At 32.8% G+C, this 27,596-nt stretch overlaps 1 protein-coding gene across 1 annotated transcript in view; it reads left to right on the forward strand.

Moving 5' to 3' along the window:
- CSMD3 (CUB and Sushi multiple domains 3) overlaps positions 1-27,596 on the forward strand; it is a 1,584,452-nt gene that overhangs the window by 1,036,350 nt on the left and 520,506 nt on the right. Inside the window, 2 exon segments of the mRNA XM_043974157.1 lie at positions 791-985; positions 21,391-21,529. Of these exon segments, the coding sequence (XP_043830092.1) occupies positions 791-985; positions 21,391-21,529 (334 nt within the window).

Below are 27,596 nucleotides of genomic sequence, written 5' to 3' on the forward strand. Positions count from 1 at the left end.
ATAGAGAGAGTATAAAGAAGATAATGTCAAAGGGGGAGGCACTGGCAGTGGCACTGTGTTTTAGAGTTCATCCATACCTGAACTAGAATTCTGACTACTTTAGAGCATTGGTATTCCTATGGGCTACATATTGATTTAGTTTAAAAATGTAGTATTATCTATGTTTTATTGTATTATTTATTTTGTTAAATATTTCTGAATTGCATTTTAATTTGGTTCCAACCACATTTGGGAGTGTTGTGGGACATATTTTGCCCACTGGCCAAAGTGCTCTAGAGAGCAGGGATTGGTAAATTGGAATTCATGAACTTTAAAAAAAATCATTTGATATCTGTATTCCAGGATAATGAGTTTCCTTTATAATCCTTTTAAATTTTTAAAAATAGATTTAAAAGTATTATTCTGAGGAGTTCTTAGGGTTCAGACTGCTAAGGAATCCATGACAAAAATGGTTTAAGAACCCTTCCTATAAAGGGTATCAATGAAAATGTGATCTGTAGACACAGTGTAATGAGCTCCTGAAATGTGTAATTACTTAAAAATTTCATAACACTTTAATGGAATTGCTTTTTTGGGGGGAAACGGCTGTTTTTTCTCCCACATATAAATTACCCGATAAGAATTAAATGAGAAGCCTAAAATAGAAATTCAAGAAAAATATAAATCAGGCAGGCTAAAAACTTATGCTAGCTATGATGTACTCAACATTTTTCTCCAGAAAAACCTAGACTATTATCTATGTCTCTCATGTATGTCATGACTCCTTTTTTCCTTCTTTTTTGTGCTAAAGCATTTGGACACAATGAATGTCCTGATCCTGGAATACCAATAAATGCACGCCGGTTTGGAGACAACTTTCAATTAGGAAGTTCAATATCAGTTATTTGTGAAGAGGGATTTATTAAAACACAAGGAACAGAAACAATCACTTGCATACTTATGGATGGCAAAGTAATGTGGAGTGGGCCAATTCCCAGATGTGGAGGTAAGCTCCTATGTTAAACTCCTATGTTTACATGTATGTACATGTATATGCATATATACATATATACACATGCACATGGTGTATCTTTTATAATCACAAATAAATGTAGTCCCACCACCATTTTTAAGAAGATTAAAAATGCATGAAAATCAACAAAAATTTGGAAACTTCACCCAAGACATTTTTAGAGACTAGGAGAAATAGTATGTTTAGGATAAGATGAAGTCTGTGACCTCAAGGAACTTACATTTTAGGAGGGAGGTGAAACAGCAGTATATGGAGCTATAATAAACAATACTGTGTGATAAGTACATTATAGAATTACAAAACTGTCTGATGGGAGGTTGGGGATGGGGGGGTCTTAAATAACTAGGTAAAAACCTATTAATTAACGACATATATATATCTATAGCTATATATATATAACTATATAAAAACTAGATAGATATTTAGCATTATTCTTAAATATACATGTTATATGGAATGTATATAGGATGCCATTTAATATACTCTTTTAAAATATGTAAAATATATTCAAACTAACATTCAATATTTTATGTAAAAAATGCAAACTTTTAGCAAGTTTTAAAAGGGCAGTGGTCATAAAGAGCATAATAAGTTATTAATATGGATGACGTAGAAATATTTGAATGATTTGGGGTTCATTTTCCATTTCTCTTGGTAATTTATCTTTTTAGAATGTAAACTTATTAATTTCCAAACAAGGATAAACTATTAGTTGCGAATAATAAAGTAAGAATTTGTCTAACATGATTATAAATTAAAATAAAAATATATTTCAAAAGTATAAAATACATTCTTCATATGAAATTCATTCGTGAATAGTCTTTTTTATCTACTTGTTCCCACTGTGTACAAATATTCATCCATAAAACAATACTTTAGAAGGGATCAAAATATTACCTATTATAGGGTTGTATGGTTTTATAGAGCACATGAATCTAAATTTTAATAGTTCAGTTTTATTATTTTAATAAAAACGGTTTATAAAGTATGACTGTATACTTACATATAGCTAAAATGAGAGTACTTATATATTAGATATTATGTATTTAATATATTATATAATACTTCACATATGTGGTATATGCCACATGTGTTGTACAATATGTCATATATATGAATTGATTTGTGAATATGCATATATGCATATATTAAAATACTCAATTTGAATTGATCTCTATGATTCAAGAGTTCCCTCCAAAGGTCGTAACCTATCCATGCCTGACAGTCCTCTGTGTCTTGTCTATATTCTCCCAAGAGTTTAACACAGGGAGTCCACCCATCATGCTGAAGCTCTTCCTCCTCTCTCACAGCATCATGAAGGTATCTGTGGAACACTCTATGTATCATCCCTCATATGACTTCATTCAAGTATGGAGATAATTTCCAGATGAGAATATGTAATTTCTATCACCATTCTTATGCCAAAGCATAGGAATTGTGGTAAGCACGATATAACCTTACTCAGAAATTTATATCTTTGACTCAGAATACCCCTTGCTCACCATTTCCAATTCAAAACTTTCCCTCTTGGGGAGGGTAAATACTAAGCAAGTTGAGAGCCTAAATTTTTAAATGTTTAAAAAATAAGTAATTTTAAATTTGCAGTGGTAGAAAGAGAAGGAGAAGCTTCCTTGAAAACTATTGAAAAAAATAGTAATTCTGCCTGTATTGACCACTTATTTCAAACTATTATTTCTTCATTTATATATTGACTCTTGTCCTCACTGTAGCTATTGGTATGTTAGCAGATACAATCAACTGATTTACCAATCATTAATGAAAATTATCTTTTTTCACTTAGACAATCCTACACATGAACAATAATCATATATATTCTACTATATTCTTTTCCTTCATTAAACCAATATGATGGATAAGAGTTCATTTCAAATAAAGCAGATTGGTTCTCCTTTAACTGCCAATGCATTAAGTATGTTGCAAATGATAAAGGATAAAATATCTCAGATCTGAGTTGTTGCTACTGTTATCTTTTTATTACTATGATTTCTGAAATGGGAACACTGTCATCTCAGACCAGATATAATGTTTTGGGATATTATTACTCCATTTTCACATTTACATAACATTTTGGTGTTATTTAGTAGGCATTTATTAAGTACTTACTATGTTTCAAGCACTATGCTAAGTATAAATGACAGAAAGATAAAAGAGGGTCCCTGCCTTTAAGGAGGTCAGATTCTAATTAGGGAAAACATATCAATTCATGATATAAATGGAAAATAATCTCAGAGAAAAAAACCATTGCTGGGAATAGAAGGGTGAGAGACAGGGAAAGCTCTTTTGTTCAAGGTGGAACTTGAGCTGTCTTGAAGGAAGCAAAGAAAGAAAGCAAAGGTGTAGAAGGAGGAAGAACATTCCAGTGCTATGTTTAAAGGCACATAGTCAGGAGGAGTGACATGCATGTAAAGAAAAGCAGGTAAGTCAGTATGTAAATCATAGAATGGGCATTGTACAATTGTTTAAGTCACATCTGATTCTTTGTATCTCTATTTGGGCTTTCTTGACAAAGATACTAGAGTGGTTTGTCATTTCCTTCTCCAGTTCATTTTATAGATGAGAATACTGAGGCAGAGTTAAGTGACTTACCAAGGCTCACATTCCTATAAAGTTTCTAAGGCTAGATTTAAACTAAGGTCTTCTTGACTCCAGGCCTGGCACTCTATCCACTGTACCATCTAGCTGCACATAGGGTGGGTAGAGGGGAGTAATGGAAGACTGGATAAGTAGGAAGAGGTCAGATTGTGAATAGCATTAAATGCCATACAGATTTTTTTTTTATATTTGAACCTGGAATTAACAAGGAGCCACTGGAATTTAATTAGTGGGGAGTGGGAGACTAGAGAGATGGAATGGTCAAACTGGCATTTTAACAAAACAGCTGAGAAAAGAATGTGTTGGAGTCCAGAAAGACTTGAGGGAATGAGATCAATTAGAAAGCTATGCTAATAGTCCAATTGACAGGTAGTATGGGCCTGAACTAGGATGAGAAATGTAAAGTAGAAATGACAACAGGTAACAGCAGATTGTTGATATATGTAAAGTAAGTGGATGGGAGAAGTCAAGGACAATACTGAGTTTTCAAGCCCAGATGACTGCAAGGAAGGTAGTTCTCAGGCCCATACTACCTTCCAATTTTACAAATGATGAAACAGATACTCAGAGAGAGAAAATATCTCACCCAGCAAGTAAATGTCAAAACTGGCTTTTGATACATGTTCTGATTCCAAGTCAGAAGGAAATTTTTTACTTTAAAAAGTGATTGTTAAACTAATTAAGAAGCTATGCTAATAAATATGATAGAAATATATTCTTTATTTTGAAGATTCACAGCAATGCAATAGAGAACAGGCTTTTGCCATTGTTCTTTCTGGTCACTAAATCTTATCTCTTACTGAGAATGAAAATAAAAGCAAATGGATAGTATAAATAAGTCTTCTCACAATTTCTTTGCCATTTAGGCCAGGGTACCCTTGCTAAATGATGATTTATTTGCTATCTTGTTTCTTTATGGAAAACCAGAGAAGGGCATATAATGTGAAATCCCTAATGAACCATCTTTGGAAGCAAGGCTGTTGCTGAATGCCTGATGAACATTTCCCCTGAAGATAAGGGGTTTTCTCTTGAATCCTAATTAGGTTGGAAGAATGGGAAGCCATTATAATTCACAAAAATTAAATGATCTTTGGAGAGCATTCTTTTTACTAATGTGTTGAGAAGCAATCAGATGAGAATGCCAGAATTTATTTACTATTCTAGGAGTGTGTGCATGTGTGTGTGTGCACGCGTATGCACATATGCACACACACTCACATGTATTTATCACTTAGAATGGACTAATCAGTTACTTGCATCAATTAGTTATGTAACATTTTAGGTTTCCCCACCTATTTTCCAATAGGGGTATTCCTGTTTGTCAGTTAACTGAAAGGGTGCTAATGCTTAATCCTAGTGGTACTTTGCCTGCATACAGAGCTGCCTTCTTGAGTTTCTTTCTCCCTTTGTTTGCCTGACCTATATATTCCAGATTTTCTCTGACTTCTTAGTAAGCCTATGCTAACTTTTTGAAGATTGTTTATTCTCTAAAAGACGTTTATAACAATGAAGTGAAAATAAATTTACCTTTCCCTAATAATTCCCTGAAAAAGATTCTATATTCTATATTCATATTCCACATTAAGGCCATATGTCTGGGTGTTTGAATATGTAGCTTACAATTCTACTTTGATATCAGTGATTGCTAAAACCAACTCTGCTGGGAAATATCAGAACACCCTTATTAATGCCCAAGTTCCTCTCTCAAAAGTCATGGAATTTCATCTAAGGAACTCTAGGTCTTTTTCAGCAAATCAAATCAGTAAACATTTGTTTTAAAAACTTACTATGGGGGGCAGCAAGGTAGTGCAGTGGAAAAAGCACAAGCCCTGGATGCAGGAGGACCTGAGTTCAAATCTGGACTCAGACACTTGACACTTACTAGCTATGTGACCCTGGGCAAGTCATTTAACCCTCATTGCCCTGCCAAAAAACAAACAAACAAACATAAAATCTATTATGTGCCAGGTACTGTGCTAAATGTTGAGTATACAAAGGAAAATCAAAAGACAGTCCCTGTTCTCAGAGTATCACAGTTTTTAGCATTGTAACTTAACTGGGCATGTGATTTCAAAAATGAGAAAATATACTAAATGATTAAAAAAAGACATGACAAGTTATATGAACTAACACAGATTGAAGTGAGAAGTACTAGAATATTTATATTAGAGGTGTCAAATTCATAACCTGTTATCCACAGTTTTCAAACCTCCATTGTAGAAAATGACAACATTGAGACAAAATACCAAAATTTATGGCATGCAACCAAAATTGTATTTAGGGGAAAATTTATATGTCTAATTTCTTATATCAATAAAATAGAGAAAGAGCAGATCAATGAATTGGGCATGCAAGTAAAAGAAACAAACTAGAAAAAAACAAATTAAAAATTGCTAATTAAATAGCAAATTGGAAATACTGAAAAATCAAAGGAGAGATTAATAAAATCAAAGGCAAGAAAACCATTAAACTAATAAATAAAACTTGAAGCTGATTTCATGGGTTGCTAGCACTCAAAGAAAAATTTACCTGATTTGCTTTTATATGTTGAGATAATTTAAATCTCTCATTATTACTGTGATGTGCCTACCAGACAGCAGTCATCTTTTTTTTGTGTGTGTGTGTGTGGGGCAATGAGGGTTAAGTGACTTGCCGAGGGTCACACAGCTAGTAAGTCTTAAGTGTCTGAGGCTGGATTTGAACTCAGGTCCTCCTGACTCCAGGGCCAGTGCTCTATCCACTGTGCCAACTAGCTGCCCCAGCACTGTCATCTTATTCCAGAAGTTATGTATTTCTTCCTTTTGTCCGGGTGGCCTGAAACCTGCCCCCATTAGACTATCACTTTAATTTTTTCTTTCATTAATCCTCATTTACATTTTCCTCATAAGCTACTCCTATCTGATTTGTGTTACTTCTTTATAGTAGCAATTTTTTGGTATATTATTATTTCTCTTCTTTTTTTCTAGTTCATTCCTTTTAAATATTATGCATGTCCTTCTATTTTCATATTGCAATCATGAGTCACATCCCACATAATCCAAGTGATACTAAGAAGGTTGAATTTACCTCCTTATATTTTATCTCAATTTATTATGCAATCTTTGCATTTATGTATAAATGGTTAAAACTATCATCGTCAGTAGTGCTCTACTTCTGTATATAATGTCTTATAAATGATTTTTATTCTATACTGTTATACTTTTGTGTATTCCACCTTCTGCTTTATCAATGTCTGGTTTAGAGGAGATAGAGCACTCTGTTACTACTTTAATATCCTCTTGTTCAGCTGTATATAATCTAGGCTTTTGTTAAATGCACCAACGTTCTGATCAAGAGGCTGTCATTTATGTATATTAAGCCATTTTCCAGAAATTCAAATATCATTTACTTATACCATATTCTTAACTAACCTGGCAAAAACATATATCCTCCTTTCTCAACTAAAATATTTGCCTTCTAGTTGCAACAAAGATCAAAACACCACCTGTACCCCTAAAGTCTTTTTTTTCCATTTTAACATTTAAAAAATATTTTTGTTTTTAATTTATGGAAAAAACAATCATTTCCATAACACAGTACAATTTTTAAAAAGCTGATTACACACAAAACTGCAAATCTACTATGCACAACTTCCTATTCCTTTCAAATGTACAACAAAATTATCATGGACATTTCTTTTTTTTCCCTTTTTTTTCCTTCCCGATGACTACTATTAGACACAAATAAGAATATATATATATATATATATATATATATATATATATATATATATATATACACACACACAGAAAGTATCTATATATGTTCTTTATAGTTAATTTGAGCATTAATAATAGTCAAAATAACATTCACTCAAAGTCGTTCTTAAAACAATATTGTTGTTACTGCATACAGTGTTCTCTTGGTTCTGCTCATTTTGCTCTACATTATTTTGTACAAGTTTTTCCATGTTTTTCTAAGATAATAGAATTCTTCATTTCTTATAACAGTAATACTCATTACAATCATATAACACAACTTGTTCAGCCATTCCCCAATTGATGGGTATTGCTGCAATTTCTGGTTCTTTGCTGCCACAAAGAGAGCTGCTCTAAACATTTTAAAACATATAAGTTCTTTTTCTTTTTCCCTAATCATTTTTGGAAATAAATCTAGTTAGCAGTATTGCTGGGTCAAAGGTAGTTTAATTACAATTTGGACATAATTCCAGATTGTTATCCAAAATGGTTGGATCTCTTCACAATTTCACCAAACAATGCATGTGTCCCAATTTTTCCAAATCCCTTCCAACATTTGTTGCTTTCCCCTTCAGTCATTTTAGTCAGTCTGGTAGATATAAAGTGATACCTCAAGGTTGTTTTAATTTGCATTTCTCTAATCAATAATGATTTCAAACATTTTTTCATATGAATATAAATTGTTTTGATTTCTTCATTAGAAAACTGCCTGTTCATATGCTTTGATCATTTACCAATTGGGGAATGACTCATAGTCTTATAGATTTGACAAAGGTTTTTACACATTTTTGATGAGACCTTTATCTTATAAACTCTCTGTAAAAATCACCCCCCCTCAATTTTCTGTTTTCCTTCTTATCTTGGTTATATTTGTTTTATTTGTCCAAAGCCTTTTAAATTTAATATAATCTAAATGATCCCTTTCACCTAACTTTGCTTTCTATCTCTTGTTTATTTAAAAGTTATTCCCCTATCCATAAGTCTGATAAGTAATATGTTCCATGTTCTAATTTTTTTGTAATATATATCTTTATATCTAGATCATGTATTATTTTTGACTTTATCTTTGTAAATGGTATAAGATATTGATCTATGCCCAGTTTCTGCCATACCACTTTCCAGTTTCCCCAATAATTTTTACCAAATAATGAATACTTATCCCGAAATCTTAAGTTACTACACTTGTCAAATAAACGATTATTATTTATAATTTACTGCTATAAATTGTATGCCTACCATTTATCTACTTCTCTATTTGTTAGCCAGTACAGATATTTTTGATAGTTATTCCCTTTTAGTTTAATAACTGGTACTGCTAAACCTCAAATATTTACATTTTCTTTTCATTATTTCCATTGATATTCTTGACTTTGTTCTTCATAATGAATTTTCTTATTATTTTTTCTAATTCAATAAAATAATATTTGCTAATTTAATTGAGACTGCATTGAATATATATGTATACATATACATATACATTAATTGTTTAGGTACAATTGTCATTTTTGTTTTATTGGCCCTGCTTACCCATGGACACTTAATATTTCTCCAATTATTTAAATCTTATTTTATTTGAATTAAGATTCTTAATAATATTTTGTTTATATAGTCCCTGGGTTTGTTTTGGCAGTTGTACTCCCATGTACATACCCTTACAGAGTTTTCTTTGTTATACATATGAGTGCTGATGATTTATAAGGATTTACTTTGTATTAATCTATTTTGCTAAAATTATTGTTTCAACTAACTTTTTAGTTGTCTGGGATTTTCAAAATATAGCATCATTTCATCTACAAAAAGAAATTGTTTTATTATCTTATTCTGTATTCGGATTCCTTCTATTACTTTTTCTTCTCTTATTGTTACGACCAATATTTCTAATACAATATTAAATAATATTGATTATAGCGGGCATTCTTGTTCCATACCTGATCTTACTAGTTTATCCCCATTACAAATAGTACTTGATAATGGTTTTGGATAAATACTTTTTATCAATTTAGGGAAAAATCCCTTTATACCAATACTTTTAAGTGTTTATTACAGAAATGAGTGTTAAACTTTATCAAAAGCTTTTTCTGTATCTATTGATAGAATCATATGACTTAAAACTTTTATTATTGAGGTAATCAATTATGCTAATAGTTTTTCTTATCTTAAAATATCCCTGCATTCATGGTATTCATGGTGCAAATCTCACTTGATCATAATGTAAAATCTTTATAATATATTGTTGTAATCTTTTAGCTAGTATTTTATTTAAGATTTTTGCATCTATATGAATTAATGAAATTGGTCTATAGTTTTTCTCTGTTTTTACTCTCCCTGGTTTAGTATCAGTATCATAATTATTTCATAAAAGGTGTTTGGTAGGACCCCTTCTTTACCTATTATTCCAAATTATTTAGTTAATATTGGAATTATTTGATCTTTAAATGTTTGATAGAATTCACTTGTGAATTCCTCTGGTCCTGTTCCCTTTCTCTAAGGAAATTTATTTATGTTCTGTTCAATTTCTTTTTCTAAAATGAATCTATTTGGATATTCTCTTTCATTGTCCACTAATCTAGGCCATTTATATTTTTGTAAATATTCTTCCATTTCACTTAAATTATTATATTTACTGGCATATAATTGGGCAGCATAAGTCCTTACAATTGCTTTAATTTCATCTTTATTAGTGGTATATTAACCATTCTCACTTTTGATACTAATGATTTAGTTTTCTCTTTTTAAAAAACACATTAGCCAATTGTTTATTTTATTTGCTTTTTCATAAAACCAACTTCTAGTTTTATTTACTTTTTCACTTTTATTACTCTCAATTTTATCAATCGCACCTTTAATTTTTAGGATTTCCAATGTAGTATTTAATTAGGGATTTTTAATTTGTTCTTTTTCTATTTTTTTTAATTGCATACCTAATTCATTAGTCTACTCTATCTCTATTTCTTTGATATAAGCTTTTGCTTTATCCCATAAGTTTTGATATGATGTCTCATTATTGTTATTCTCTTTTATGAAATTATTTATTGTTTTTATGATTTGTTCATGAACCCACGCATTGTTTAAGATTAGGTCATTTAAGCTCCAATTAGTTTTTCATCTATGTTTCCTTTGTATCTTATTAAATATAATTTTATTGCATTATTATCTGAAAAGGATACTTTTAATATTTCTACATTTTTGCTTTTAGCTATGAAATTTTTATGTTCTAATATATGGTCAATCTTTGTAAAGGTACCATGAACCACTGAGAAAAAGGTTTATTCCCTTCTATTTTCATTCAGTTCTCTCCAGATATCTATTACATTTAGCTCATCTAAAATTCTATTCACTTCCATAACTTCTTTCTTTTTAATTTTTTGGTTAGATTTATCTAGTTCTGTGAGGGGAAGATTAAAACCTCCTATTATTTTAGTATTACAAAGAGAAGGGGTCTTATACTTTACATTTCTCTTATCATCGATGGCTCTCTATCATATCCAATTGTGTTTCTATTATGTCCTGTAATCAGTGATAAGATGTTAGTATACATCTCCATTGTCTGTGTGAGGTCTCAACATTTGGGTGGCTTTAGCATTCCTGAAACCACCAGGACTCATATTGTTTCTGCTTGACCAGATATCTTCTGTCTGAGAAGAAACTATGGATGTTTATCATCATTCCTTGGAGTGAGGAAATTTACTCCTTTCTCAGCCCTACCCTTTATGCAAAGAGTGTTTATCTCTTACGTATGTAAATAGTTTGGTACAGAATTCTCTATACATTACTTTACCCACTCTCCTTCTGAAATAGGATTATTTTTTGCCATAAGTCATCCTGTGTCTTCTTTGTTTTTCTCTTGAAATACTTCTGTTCTTTCAAGGAAGATTTTATTTTCTCTAATCCTGAAGGTATTGATGCATTCCTCCAGAAGTTTCACCTCTGTAGTAGAAAAACAACTTAAATTTTATATATCTATATTTATTTCTTGACTCTGGAAGAAACACAAGAGTTACACTTTCTCTGCAAATCAGAGAAGTAGCATTGTCAGGAAGACCTGAATTTTAATCCTGGATCAAACACTTGAGCTGTGTGACATCAAACTGTTTACTTATCCCCTCTTGGACCCAATTTCCTTGTCTAAAAAGTAATACCTAGCTTCATCTCCTGTCAAAGTGTTGTGAGAATCAAATGAGGTAACATATGTAAATTTGTTTGCAAATCTCACTATATAAATTATTATTAGTGTTGTTGTTGTTGTTGTTATTCTTGTCCTCCTGCCTTGTTGAAATATAGTGATTTGGTCCTAATTAATAATGCTAACTCCCAAAGAAGTCTTGCCTTTTGGTTGAATTTGTTCAGTGTGCCAGGACTGGTCTCTATTATTTAAGGTTCCAAAAAAAAGTTATTTTACACAGGTGTTTTCCTCCCATTTTCTTCCTTTTCTCTTTTCTTTTCTTTTCTTTTCTTTTCTTTTCTTTTCTTTTCTTTTCTTTTCTTTTCTTTTCTTTTCTTTTCTTTTCTTTTCTTTTCTTTTCTTTTCTTTTCTTTTCTTTTCTTTTCTTCTCTTCTCTTTTCCTTTCCTTCCTTCCTTCCTTCCTTCCTTCCTTCCTTCCTTCCTTCCTTCCTTCCTTCCTTCCTTCCTTCCTTCCTTCCTTCCTTCCTTTCTTCCTTTCTTTCTTTTTGTGGGGCAATGAGGATTAAGTGACTTGCCCAGGGTCACCCAGCTAGTAAGTGTCAAGTGTCTAAGGCCAGGTTTGAACTCAGGTTCTCCTGAATCCAGGGCCGGTGCTTTATCCACTGCACCACCTAGCTGCCCCCTCTTCCTTTTTCTTAATCTAGAGGACAGTATGTTTCTGAGTTCATCAGATTTTAGATGAGCAGATTTCTGCCAGTGCACTAAAGTAAAAGGTAGCATCTTTAGTCATTAACGACAGAAATATTCAGACAGTTCTTAACTTCTACTTTTCTCAGAACTGATCAGAGGATTAGAAGTCATATACCTTCTACTACTTCAGTGTCTGCAGGGGGAAAAAGAAAATTTCACAAAACAATGTCAGCCAGTGAGAAATTAGGGAGATGTTGTAAACTTGCTATGTTTCTTTTCCCACCTCTACCTGATAAATTTGAAAATACCTTGTAAGATAAGGTAATTGGGGTGAATATTATATACTTAACTTTATTTTGAAATAGATAATAAGCATTCAGGAAGTCTAATGATGAATAAACATAAATAGACATAGTAAATAATCCTCATGAAACTTATTTGAAGGCTTCAGAATTAATTTCCCTCTTAAGGGAAAATTTATCTTTTGAAAGTCCTATCTCACATGAACACCTGTTACAAGTTATAGGGAAAAGTTCCCCTCAAGTAGTTATTATGTGCAAAATCACAATTCCTAATGTAGTTGATAGACATTGTGTTGCCTGACAGGCACGAAGGGTATAAAAAAGCAGAGGTCACAGAATATGAGGTATTTGAGCAGTAGATACTGAAGAACAGAACAGGAAGAAAGTGCGCTATGTTTGAAAAAATACATAATTTGGAGTCAAGAGTCTTGGGTTGTAATGCTAGCTCTTCTACACAGGGATATGACCTTCAGAGTTGATACAATACTAGACTTGGAATTATAAAAACCAAGGTTCAAATCCTACCTTGATACTTTCTAGCCTTGTTATAATAAGCAGGTCATGTAACCCTCTCTGTTCTTTAGTTTCCTTGTCTGTGAAGTAAAGATAGCAATAGTATTTGACTCAAAGGGTTCTGAGGGTCAAGTAAGATAATTTATGGAAAATGCTTTGCAGATCTTAAAGGCTACATAGATATGAACTATCATGATATTGAGAAAGTCACTTAACATTTTCCAGCCTTGGTTTCCTTATTTATAAATGAATAGATGGCATCAGTGAACATTAAGGTCCCTAAATCTTATTATTCTGGGGAAAAGAACATCTCTTCAATATGTTAAGCATGAAGATGAATATTTCCTGCGCACAGCAGAGTACAGCTCTTTCAACCCTTTAGAAGTTGGGTTTTGACAATTGTGGCTAGAGAATTAATTATCCTTCAGTCAATGTAGTGATACATATTTACTTGGGTATCTCCTTCCACAATAACTAAATATACAGCTAGTTGTTGGCTCTATACTAAAAGCTGCTCAAGCTTATTAAGACTTATCAGAGTTTATGGTTCCCAGGCATAGTCATGAAGAATGTTGCTGAGGCATCTGAGTTATAATAATAATGATAAATATAATTATAGTAATTATTTGTATACATCATTAAGATTAAAAAATTCATTATATACATTTATGATTTATGAAACATAGCACATAATAAATGCTCATTGTTTTAATGGAAGATAGGATGTAAAAGAAAGATTCATATGAGCTGTAGTATAGGAAGAGAAACATACTAGGGCTAGAGAGGGGTTGTAGTTCAGAAAATTGGGAAGGAAAAGAGAAAGAGGACAGAGATTCATATTTCACACTTCTACATTGCTATTGGAACTAGCTATATACACTAGTGAAGTAGACAGGTGTGTGATCAGGCATAGTGTGATTTTAAAGAACAAGAAGATGTGAATTTCTCTAAGTGAAGACAAATTTCCCTCATCTATTTGTTTATCTGAAATTTGCCCATTAGAGATGAATCTTTTTAGATTCTCTGCTGAAATGCAAATTCCCCTGAGAGGGTTAACACATTAATTTGTTTGTTATTTGTCTTTTGTTTCTCAATGTAATTAAAGTGTCTGAGAATAGATTTTGACAGGATGAAGGTGGTGAGAGCATCAAGTTATAGAGCACACTAGAGGATGGGAGGGAGTAGAGGAGAAAGGATATCATTGAGGGGCAACAAAAAGATCAAGGGAATCTGGGGACTTCAAAAATAAACTCCACAATACTGAGTTTCTAGCTGCATGCAGAAATATCTGCCTATTAGGAGACAATATAGTATTTTCGTCCAATTAACCCTTTATAAATTGAACTAATGGAAGGAAGTATCATATTTGAATTTGAGTATCAATTTACAGAGTTCATAGTTCTGCCACTGGTCTGTATCTCAATCCTAGGAAATGGCATGGTTGTTGAAGCAGGAAGATTTAAGCAATATTCTTTCTAATATCCCCATTTCCCCCTCCCTTGCCAGCCAAACTAATTATAGTACATCCCTCACTCCTATTCCTTCCATGTACAGGCAGTCAAGTAGTTAAATGATCCAGGACATTTGGGGAGAATCCTGAAGACATACTAAACAACTTCCTCATCATTCTGGGGGATTCATGTTCACTTTGTTTCTTTCATACCAGTTTTTTTTTAATGCCCCCCTCTTTTGTATCACACACTTCTTTGGAAATCTGGGAAATCTGTGGAGCCATTCTCAGAATAATGCTTTTTTTAATAATGGAAGAAAATACTGCTTCATTTAGAAGTCAGTCAGAATAAAGAAGTAATATTTCCACCATCCAATTTCAGGGACCCCATTGAAATATATATATGTGAATGTTTCATAGACTCCAGGTAAAGACCCCTTATTTTTTAAATTATGTTAGTTTGTAACTTTAACTGAAGATTGAGGTGTGAGATAGTAAGTACAAATTAACTTGGAGATGTTCTCTCTTTTTTACTTCAGTAAAAAATTAAAGGATTAGAAGCCCAAATGACAGAAAATAAACTATAAGCATGTGAGTGTGGTGCACGTGTAGAAATATTTGTATTGGAGAAGAGAGAATGACTTATATGTGTTGCTTATTTAGAGTAATTTTGGGGATGATTACAAACTGTTCTGCCAGGAACAAAATGCCAAATAAAGCTATAGTATATAAATGCTATGGTACATAAATAATATCATGCTCTTTTCATGTCATCTTTTCATACCAGAAGACACCTTTTCTTTTTGTCTGTATCTACATGAAGAAAAATCTATGGGAACAATCAGCCTCCCTTTTATTAAGGGCTTTATAAAGGTCTGTCACCAGAGGGAAATCACACTATTCACTATTATTTTACAGATAATTCTTTAGCTTTTCCACTAAAGGAGGAAGCTGTTGAATTTGAATTTTTACTGTTTCTTTAAATGATACCAAGGAGGACAGTTTATTTGTCACAGATGCTTTAGTTATTCAGGAAAAGTCACTTCATTATTACCAATTTTATTGTATGTTGTTTGTCCTATTCTACACATATCCCTGGTGTGAGAAAGTAATGGGTTTTGGGGATCCCAGAGACCTCCCTACTCAAGGGTGTAACTGCCTGAACTTTTAAGACCAGCCCAGAGTCGGTCAAGTTGGACCTTGGATTGTGAATAGAGAAAATAGAGATTAAAACCACACTTACCACTGCTCATGGACCACCCTCAAGTCCAATAAACCAATAGATTTGAATGATGCTAGCCAATTAGCTTGGAGCAGTGTGTAAGGGGCTCCTCTCCTCTGGACCCCAGGGAGCTTACACTCTCATGTGCTCTCTTGGCCTGGGATGCGGAAGGAGGAAGGGATGTTGCCCATTCTCTCTCCCCTCTATCCCAGGTATGAAGGGCTTCTGAACTTTTGGAGCCATGTACTCTCTCTTTACTAATATTTAATATGCTTTAATAAATGTATAATGCCCCCAAACTTATGCTATAGCCTCTAATTTCTAAGTCACAATATATTAGAAACCCCAGCTAAATTTCAAATGTCACACCAGTTTTGTTGCTTATGGAAGAATCAGTTCAAAGTAGCCTTGCCCACCACCAAATGAGTATGAAAGCAGGAAGAAGGGAGACAGATATATAGTGAGAAGCAAAGGAATTTTGGCCAGTAATTTACATGAATTGAACTCTTAAAAATGTATGTTGAATTAATGAATTAAAGAATGAATTGTTTAGCTATGTGCTGCTCTGGCTAGTTCATGTATGTATAATAATAAATATATTTGAAGCATTTGTTCTCCCCTACCCCCTCAACATGCATATAAGTGGCACTTGTGTACAATGTTTGTTTTTTCTCCCTAGGATTACCACTAGTAGCAGTTGATATAGCTGTGTCAACTGACTAAGCAGTGATTGAAGCTTGAATTGTACCAATTCATGCAAACTGCACATGTAGAGTTCATACCTTCCAGTATCTCCCACACTTTGTACATTTCTTAGTTTCTAAAAATAGAATTTATGCTTAAAGGGATGGATTATTCCCTAGAAGGAAAAATAAAACCCTCTCTAACATATATTACTCCCATTCATTTGTTGTCTCCAGTATTGCTTCCCTTATCATTGTAGCTTTGAAAAATTCACTCACTCAGCATGTAGGTTATAAGTGTTCACTAACATTGAAGTATGTGTTAAGATCTAAAGCAATTTCTTTACCACTTCTGGTAAAGTCTAAATTTCTAGTTCTCCATTCTCATTTCGGGCTCTTTTCTATGTTTTCCATGGGCAGATATACATAAATGTCTTTGTGGTAGAGATGTGCTAACAAACATTTTCAATGTCAAGATCAAAATAGGAAACAGGATTGGAAACATCACCACAATCAGCTCTGTCTTCTAATTGTCATTGGCTAGGTGGTAGCCTGAAGAGAGTCAGGCTTGCAGGCAGCAAGACTTACCTTCCTGAGTCCAAATCTGCCTTCAGATACTTTCTAGCTGTGTGACCCTGGGCAAGTCACTTACCCTGTTTACCTTAGTTTCCTCATCTCTAAAGTGAGCTGGAGAAGGAAATGGCAAACCACTCCAGTATCTTTGCCAAGAAAACCCCAAATGGAGTTACAAAGAGTTGGACACAACTAGCTGAAATGACTAAACAACAAACATAACTACCTACCAGAAGAACCTGGCAGGTTTACTTGATATATAAGTTGACTTTATAGACCACTGTTTCCCTCATTCATGTCCTTGCCACATTGTTTTTTTTTTTCTGTATTTCTTCCTGGTGAGAAGAAATTGTATATCATAAGCAAGTAAATGATGTAACATTTAGAAATTCCTGGTAGTATGCTACCAAAGTTTTATGGTGGTCCTCTGAAGCTTATTCTAGGTCAACTGCTTCTGTCTCTATCTGGAGCCCAAACATCTAAAAATTTAAGGGAGAGTTATGTATTGGCTAAGGCATAAAGCTACATCATTGGTAGTTACATAGTGACCTGGGATTCTATTAACATTAGTATTCTATAAACTTTTTTTTTCAATTTGGGAAATTTTGCTGTATTTTAGGAAACTAGTAATATCAGATATTATGTTCATTCTGTTTGCATCTCTGAATTCTTAAAAAATTCAACTGACAATTTTTAAAAACATTTTGATAACATAACAGCTTTTTATCTATTCCTACATCAGAAAAATCACAAATTAGTTTTTTTTCTCCTCTTTGTTGTTGTTGTTTAAGAATAATATGGAAAATCACATATCCTTCAGGACAAAGCGAAATCAGTTTCAAGTACCTATATAATCTAGTTGCTTGAGACCAGGATTTGAAGGACCTAGTTCAAGTTCTCTTTTGTGAAAGTTATTAATATATCTACATATATATATATGTATGTGCATGTGTATAGACATATATATGTGGATATTTGTGTATGTATACATACATATCTATATACATACAATGTTTTATTCCAGGTGCCTTATATATTTCAGCTACAGTTATAGCCCAAGTTCTTGATGTCTCTAAATACTATGGTGCCAAATTTCTCCTATTCAGTTTAATAAAATATAAGAATATATAGTTATGCAAATACAATATAACTAATTTCCATTTCCTCATTTTCCCCAAAATTGATTTTAAAAAATCCACACTTCCTGGTTCTAAAATTGAGACATTCTCAATTTAATTATCATTCATATTTTATTTTGTTTTTACATAAAAATGCTCATAGTTTTCCCTTATGTTCTTTTTGGAGACATATTCTCTACATGTTTTTACTACAATTTACTTCTTATGAATTAAGCACCTGTGGAAACTTCTTGAACTTTTTTAGGCCTCAAGATGAGTTCTGTTTTATGTAGTAGCCACACAATCTGTCCCCTTCCATACACATACATGCATCCTTCAAGTAATTCTTACTATTATGTTTGCTTTGAAAAGATTTGTAGTTTAGTATTCACTAGTATAAATCTTCCTCTACTTCTGCATAATTCATGCTCATTTTAAGACTTCCCTGATCAGAAACAAAGATTAAAGACTTCTCTTCTTCTATTCTTCACATGAATATAGTTTGTGGCCCCCTGTTAACAGTGAGCTAGCCAAAGTAGTCCCTTCTAATCTGACAGTGCTTTAGGATTCTCCCTCAGTGCCTCTTGTTTTCTAGCAGCAAGGGTTTGTTTGGGGAAGGCCTGACTGGATAATATCACCAGCTCAAGGGTTCAGGGGCTTAAGAAGAATGCAGTCCCTATTTCCATCATTTAATTCTTGTTTATGCTATATGGAATGTGGTTCTATAATATAGCCTGTAAAAGATGTGATCTGAAAGGTAGGAATAGTACAATAAAATGAACACTGGCTTTTGAGGAAGATACTCTGCGTTTAAAACTTGATTCTGCTAATACTTTGGTGACCTTAGCCACATGACTTAACATCTATAGGTCTTGGTTCCCTCATCTGTGAAATGAGGGTGTTGGACTAGTTGAGGTATACTTAATCTTTGCCTGTGGCATGAATATCTTCCTTAGTTTGATGAAGCCTGTATATGCCTTCTTAAAATAATGCCTATTACTTACATTCATAATTGGATGAAATGCTTAATTTCAGTTTGAGATTAGTGAAAATAAAGACATATTTTTCCAATCCAAGTTCATAGAATCCCTGAAACATATTTATGGACCTATTATGGTTCCCTGGCTTCCAGGTTAAGAATTCCTTTTATAAATGATCCAAGGAAAGTCTTCCTGATTCCAAGTTCATCACAATTTCCACTATGCCCACAGTGTGGGAAATAAGTAACAGTAGATTTCATCAGGAACCTTACAGTCTCTCTATGGAGAAAATATAACGATAGATGAAGCAACCTGTGAAAACTTACAGAGTGTTTTAACATAGTCCAGACCAATAACTAAGTGTCTAAAGGACTGAGAATAAAAAGTGATTGATATTGGTGTGGGGTTAATCCTAGTGGGAAAGGTTTCAAGACAAGGAGAATGTTGAGATAATACTTGAAAAATGCAATAAAAACAACTTGCTGGGAAAGATCCATATTTCAAGATCAGAGAATTCAAATTTTTTGGAGATATAGAGAGACTTTGTAACAAGCCAGTTTTGATTATGAGCAGATTGTGATGCTGCAGAGATGTCAAATTTTTTTTCTTTTTTTCTTTTTGGTTTGTTTTTGCTGTTTTTGCTTTTGTATCCCTAGAACTTACCAGAGTACTTGGCATACGGCAGGTGCTTAATAAATGCTTATTGATTTTATTGTGGGCATATGAAAGGTTAAGTTAGAGAGATATAGCATGGAGTGGTTAGAAAGAGAACTAGACTAGGAATGAAAAGTCCTTGGTTTTCATTCTGACTGCCACTAATTAATTGAATAAATCATTTCCTTAACATTTCTGGGATTCCATTTCCTCAAATACAAAATGAAGGTTTATATGAGATTAAATCTTTAAAACAGGGGCTCTCCACGTGGGATCTAGGGAGCCCCAAGGGTTCTACAGATAGATTTCAGGAAGTACATGAATTTGAATGGGGAAAATTTTTTCCCCTTCCCCCCAAGACAGTTAGTTTCCTTTGTAATCTTGTGTGTTCTATTTTGTATATTTAAGAGCATTTTTGTGGAAAGGGTTCCATATTCTTCACCAGATTACCGAATGGGTACATATCACAAAAAAGTTTAAGAACTCATCTTTTAAGTGTACCTTTGAGTTTATTATTTATAAAAGCAAATATAGGTACAAATTGGTGGAAACTTTTGAGTGATGTGTTGAGAAGTTTAAATTGGATATGAAAGGCGAAAGAATTAATAACAACTAATAAAGAATCAGTTTAGGTTCTGAAACCTAGGAATGAAATGGTGAAAATTATATTAATAGATTATTATGGCAAGTGAATTGGGACACTAAGAAATGTTAGAAAGTTTAGATTGGTTCAGTGATCTACAGGTTAAATGACTTCATCAAGATCCCCTATAAGTACTGTTTTAGTAACTCTGGAAATGGGAACTGAAAAATCCAAGAAAGACAATAAAAAAAAAATTATCAAAACTTGGTGACTGAATGCAGAAGATACATAGTAGGCACTTAATATTTTTCCCCATTCAATCAAGGTCATATTCCCCTATTAGACTACAGTTTTCTTGAAGGAAATGACTGTTTTATCTGAATTTTGTATCTTGCCCAACAATTGCCATGGAGCTCAACAAAGAATAGGCATGTGACAAATGTCTGTTAAGTTAAAATTTTAGTGTCATGAAGAAAAGCATTGTATTTCAAGTAAGAGGACTTAGGTTTGAAATTCACTTCTGCTACTTATAGGACCATAGACTCCAAAGTTACAGAGGAAACTTACAGATCCTCTTAGTCCAGCTGCTTCATTTCTAAAGAGGAACATAGAACTTTTTTATTCTAGGTCACAAGGCAATAGATACCATAGTCTATATTTGAAAATAAATCTTCTTACTCCTACAACACATCTTTTCTATTACACCATGATATCTGTGACCACTTTACCTCTTCCTTGGGCCTTATCTATAACATGAGAGAATCAATATAGGTAATCTGTAAGTCCCTCCCAGATCTAAATACAATGATCCTTTCCAGACTGAAGAAATGGTGGTACTGTAGATGTGTGGAGGGGAAATTGGTAAAGTATATTATTTTGAGACTTGAGCATATTGATAACCTGAATTGACCTAATGAGTGTAAGTAATATTCTAAGAAGTATGTGACTACTTGTAGGGAATAAGCCAATTTAATATCACAAATAATTCACTACATGTTTAGAAGAAAAGCATTTATTAACATTGGATAATTCAAAAGTAGGTCTTTTAAATATCCACGTGTATAATATTATTGACAATTACTATTAACATCCTTTAAAAAGTATTATTCTTATTTTTGTCAATTATTTGATTTTCAGCTCCATGTGGTGGACATTTTTCCTCTCCCAGTGGAGTGATCCTTTCTCCAGGATGGCCAGGGTATTACAAAGACTCCTTGAATTGTGAGTGGGTGATTGAAGCTGAACCCGGACACTCTATCAAAATTACATTTGAAAGGTCTTGACAAATACTTTTCTTCTTTTTTAAAAGTTATGTCTATAAAAATAGTCGATATTTTCTAAATAATTTCAAATTATAAGTCATAATATGATTGCAATTTATAATTGAATAGCTTTCATTTTTCTGACTTTATATTTTAAGTTAATTTTCTGTTAAATGTTGCAGCAGTAAAACTGAGATATACACGTATGACCTTTATACTTTATAGAAATATACACTATTGAGTTATGCATCTGTGACCTTTGGTTTAATGAGTTTAGTTGTCCTATTTTTTGAAAGGTGCGTGAATTCTGCTCTGCTGACTTCCACGAGGCAAAGGTGTTGTAAATACATTCAAATCAACACTATCCTTTAGTTTCAGATACATACATTCTACCCAAATACCTGAACTTAGCTGCCCTTCAAAAAAGCATGGATGAATTGCATACTGTGATTATGGAAAATAGCAGAGGAGTTCAATCCTCCATAGGTCAAGAAAGTTATTCTAAATCATATCCCCTAACAGTCTTGTTTTTAACTTGACAGATGTCTTCCTTATTCTCCAGTCAGCTTAGCCATCTGGTATGATGGGGAGGTTCATACAAACTAACAACCTATTTTAACTATCTTTAAGAACATCACCCAGAATCCTCCCATATAGACAAACAAATAAATCAGAAAGAAATCTCCTCATGAAATATTTTGTTTTGCAGTAACATGTTAAGGTGATAATATTCTTGCTTATAGGCCATGTAAAGGATGATTATTGTACTGAAATGACATTTTTTAAATAAATGACATATTTTTTTATAATTTTTGACATTATTTTCAAAAGATACTTCTTTGCTTTGTTCAATCAGTCTTTGTATTTTACAAAGTAATAGATGAACCTTACAGTCTAATTTCTCTACAATAAGAATAATATTTTATGTAAAAATCCCAAATGTAGTAGCAGAATGCTTCTGATTATATTCATGATAGTTTTTAATCTATTGGCTTGATGGATAGGGCATTAGGCTTAGGTAGACAAACCTAGACTCAAATTCCACCTTAGATACTCACTAGCTGTGTTAATTGTGCCATCTTACTTAAAATATCGGTGTGTGTTTCATCTTTCCTAAAATGAGGGGTTTTGACTTGATTTCCTCCAAGGTCCCTTCCAGTCCCCAATCTATGAACCTATGATCCCATATAATAGATCAGAGATTAGGTAATTTTTATGAAATTTGAAATGTCAGAATCTAGTGGTGTACAGACATATATACGTATTTGTATTTTCATATACATATATAATATACTGTTTGGCTTTTTTATGCTTTGATAGTTTCTTCACCTCTGCTCAATGTAGTCACAAAATCTTTGAGTAAGAATAGGAGCTAAAATCAACATGAAAAGTGATTCTTAGAGAAGGTACTTAGAAGATAAACTCCTTCATTGGTGATTAAAGAAAGCAATTCAGGAGAAGGAAAGTGATTCCTTTTCTGGGCTCCTGGATACTTGTAATATATATCCTCTTTTTCATGAAAGTTCTCTTTCTTCTTTTGATCTTAATGCTAAGTATTCTTCATAGTACCACAGTGACAGTGCAGTGTTAATGCTCAGTCTAATTCAATTAATTAAAATAAATATTTATTACCTATTATTGTTACTTCTAGCAGTAATTCATGATTATCTGGAGCCAGAGATAATTTTTTATAAGAACATGAATTTATGTGAATACTTTACTGGACTCATGTAGCCACCATTAAAGCTGTAGTAGAAAAGACTTTGATCCAAGTCTAAGCACAGATAGGATAATTCATATAAATTAAGCCACCTACCATTCTCCTTCTATATCATGACACATTTTTTTTTAACTTGCCCTTCCCTAAATGCCAAGATATCCCACTTTGGCTATTGTTTAAGTTGCAGAGTTTTGTACATGCTCAGGTTAAAACTAAGTTCTATTACTGCCCCAGATTATGTGTCTGGATTCATTCTTAGTTCATTTTGGGTATATTTTCAAGCTCTCTTACCTTGAGTCTCCTTGATACTTCAGCCTTGGAGTTCTTCTTGGGGATCTCTCTCCATTAGGAACAGGAATAGGAGGGAATAAACATTTATTAAGGGAGGGAATAAGAATCAATTAAGCCTGTATGTCAGACCCAGTGGTAGGCAAATTACAAATATAATTTTAAACTTTTTTGCATGAATTTTGTATAAGTGTATAAATTTCTAAGATACAGCATTCTCCTCTCATTTCTTCTGCCATTTGTTTCCTGAATCCTTAAGCTGGCAGATTTAAAGTTATTGTTGTTCAGTCCTTCAGTACTGTCAGACTCTTCATGACTCTGTGAACCATATCATACTGATACTGTCTGTGGGATTTTCTTGGCAAAAGATTTGAGTAGTTTGCCATTTCTTCTCCAGTAGATTAAGGCAAATTGAAATTAAGTCACTTGACTAGGGTAACATAGCTCATAAGTGTCTGAAGCTGGATTTGAACTCAGATCTTCCTGATCCCAGGTGCAGCATTTCATCCACTGAGCCACCTAGCTGGCTCCAAAGGTTTGAAATAACACAGTCTTAACATGAAACTACTAGGATACTTTACATTTCATTGAGGTCCCCCTACCCTTATTATGTACGGACCTTTGACCAACTTTTTGCTAAAAATTTTGTTCTTGCCCTTGATTGTATATCCCCGAACCTCAGTTTCCTCACTTGTAAAATTGGAATAATACCTATATTACTCTTTCACAGGGTTGTTTTAAAGAAAGCACTTTCAAAACTCTAAACTGCTCTATAAACACAAGCTGTAACTAATAATTTCCCATTGAATTTTGGTTTAAAATTATATAAAATATTCTATGTATTCACCTTAGATATATACATAGAAGCAGGAGCACCTAGGTTGCACAGTGGATAGAGCACTGGCCATGAAGTTGAGAGAACCTGAGTTCAAGTTTCACATTAGATACTTACTAGCTGTTTGACCCTGCACAAGTCACAACCCCAATGCCCCAATCTGGGGCCATCTCCAACCATTCTGATATATATCTTGCCACTGAACCCAGATGGCTCTGGGGGAGAGATTGAGGTCGGTGACTTTGCACAGCCCTGCCTCACTTAAAACCAATTAACTGCAAATTAAAACATCATCCTGATGTCATGGTCCTCTTAGAGAATGAAGGACAAAAACAAAAACACAAATAGAAGCAAAAAATAAAAAATAACGAATTTATTTTCTCTTCCTTATGAAAATCCTCCTAAGACTTTAAAATAATCATCTCTCTTTGTCTCCATACTGAACATCTCCTTTTTCTTCAATTATTCACCATATGACCCGGTTACCCCTCCTCTTGACTTGTTCCAATTATACATATTGCTCTTAAAATATAGCACTCAGAAATGACTATAACAATCTGGTCTGACCATTTTAAAGTATATAAGACCACTTTCCATAAACAAAGAATTTTATCCTTCATTGAATCTTATTTCTTTTTTGTGTCTTCCTTATTACTTAAAAACCACAGTTCTTTCTCTCTGAAACTGTCAGGTTACTCATTTAGTAACAGTCTTTCTTTGCTGACTCTTTATACTCTTCTCATTCTCCCGATCTTTCTATTGATTTTTTTCCTTTTTATCCTGTACATAGATTGTTTGTACATAGTTGTTTGTAAGTTGTGTCCCCTTGCGAGTGTGAGCTCCTTGAAAGCAAAGACTATCTTTTGCTTTTCTTTATATCCTTAATTCTTTGCCCAGTGACTGGTACATTGTAGGTGTTCAATAAATACTTATTGACTGACTCATTATTAGTCTCAATGGGTTCAGGAAAATACAGCCATAGGTGTGATTCTCCTTTGTCCTACTCTTCTTTCTCAATACACCAGAGTTGTAGTCTCTCTAAAACAGATATGCATCTTTAAGAACAGATTGCTATCTTGCATCAGGTTAATTTTATCAGGTTAATTTTATTCAAGTCATGTATAGTTGTAGAAAATGCTACTAAGGGTACAGTATGTTAGCAGTATTCTTTCTTACATAGCTTCCTCTCTTTTGGATGGCCTGGGTTTTTTCTTTTTTCTTTTGTTCTTCCTTCAGAAACCATAAAGAAAAATTCTCAAAACTTTCCATTTTATTTCCTGCCTCAAAACTTCTTAATCTCTTCCCCAAAGTATGCTATTGGCCCCTTGGGAAAATCTATTATTATTTCTTCTTATCTTCTAACTGGTGACTTCTACTTGGGTGCCATGATAGACTTAATCCGAATATCCTCTCATGTTATTAAATCAAGGGCCTTTCTTTTCTCATGATTTTTAAAGAGGCAGGACTAAATTTGAAAACACAATGGAAAATGTTTTTTAAACTAATTTTATTACAAGATGGCATGGTGTTTTCTTTTTTATCAGAAAACAGCAATACACAATGTAATGTAATCTTTAGACTATGGCTATGAATAAGAAATGTGTAAAGGTTATCATGAGGCATCCTGTATTTCTTCCTTCTCTTTCTATGCCACTTCTTATCATAGCTTTGTAATCAATTTGTTTTCTGACTCTCCCTGAGTTTCCTTGTTATTCTCTTTGAGTCTAGTTCTTTTCCATAGATATTTTCTTTATAAAGATGTACTCTCACAAAACAAACAAAACCTTCCTATTACTAATTAAGTTCCATACACTCTCCAATATAAATTCTCTCCATGTTTCAATGCAAATTAATTCCTGGCTCCTTTTTCATACATTCAGCATTAGTCTGATTTTAGCTAGTTGTTTATTTGAGATAGGATGTTTCAGGATGGAACTTAATTTTTAATACCACAAATAGACTGGCAAACCAAGTAAATGGGATAACAGAAATCCATAATTCATGGAAACCAATAACACATTTATTTCAAAGATTAAGTGTCTTCCTGTGGATATCCCTGTGGTCCTATTGTATTTTCCTAAACCCAAAGTTTCATTTAGGAAACAGCTGGTTGCTTTGCTAGCGAAAATAGGAGTAAACTAAATTTATGAAATTGTATTTTTTTAAAGTGGGCAACCATATAGAATTATGTTAGAATACTTTGACACACATACAAGTTAATATTATAATTAATTATTTTAAATGACTTTAAATGATATGTTTAATTGTAAAAACTCATGCTGCATTAATGATTGCTTCCCATTAATTATAATTAAGCCAAAGTTTTAACATCATTTTGTTTCTTTTATTAATTTTGAAGGAATAAAATGGCTAACTTGTTTTAGCCCACTGTTGTTATTTGAAAATGTTAGGTAAAAATGATAGTAAAGATTCCTTGAAAACCACTTATATATGGAGGACAATTGGATGCCTATAATATGCTTATTAATAATTATTACAATGAAGTAGTGAGATATTTGGGAGGTACATTTGGACTTAGTAAAGATATGTTGATGCCATTGAAGGGTCAAAATTTTGTAAATGGAATTTCTTTCAAACTAGTAATTGGTTACAATTTGAGACAGAAGTTCAACCTTTACAATATGTTCTACTCTAATCTTTCCCTTAGTCCCAAAATTCTCAATACATGGAAAACTGACAACTTGAAAACTTATTTCATGTATGAAATTGGTTAAATGATTCAACTTGGATTGTTTTTCACATTAAAAATCTGTGAATCAGACTCAGAATGTGGTATTTTCTGAGAGTGTGTAGGTGTTGGTTGAGGGAATAACATGTCTAATGATAATAATTCAATAATGGAACCTATTAAGGAAAAGAAATTCTTATTTCTAATGTTTAGAAGTTTTAAAAAATGGGATATGGTCTTAAAATCAATTATCTTATAATATATTTATTACATACATTTAGTTGTTCTAATGGGATTTCCTAATCAGGGAAAAATATAATTTCCATATCTCATGATAAAAGGTTGATTAAAAAGGAAATATGATAATTTAAGAGAACTGCTTGGAAGATGAGAAATGTCCATGTAAACTCCAAGAATAATCAATACTAGTTTAACAATAGTTAAGAATTATTTATTAAATACTGGGCACGGTTTGAAGTTCTAGTGATACAAAGAAAGACAAAAACAATACTTATCTTCCAGGAATTGACATTCTAATGAAAATGTAAA

This window comes from Dromiciops gliroides, chromosome 1, assembly GCF_019393635.1.
Source record: "Dromiciops gliroides isolate mDroGli1 chromosome 1, mDroGli1.pri, whole genome shotgun sequence".
Classification (NCBI taxonomy): Eukaryota; Metazoa; Chordata; class Mammalia; order Microbiotheria; family Microbiotheriidae; genus Dromiciops; species Dromiciops gliroides.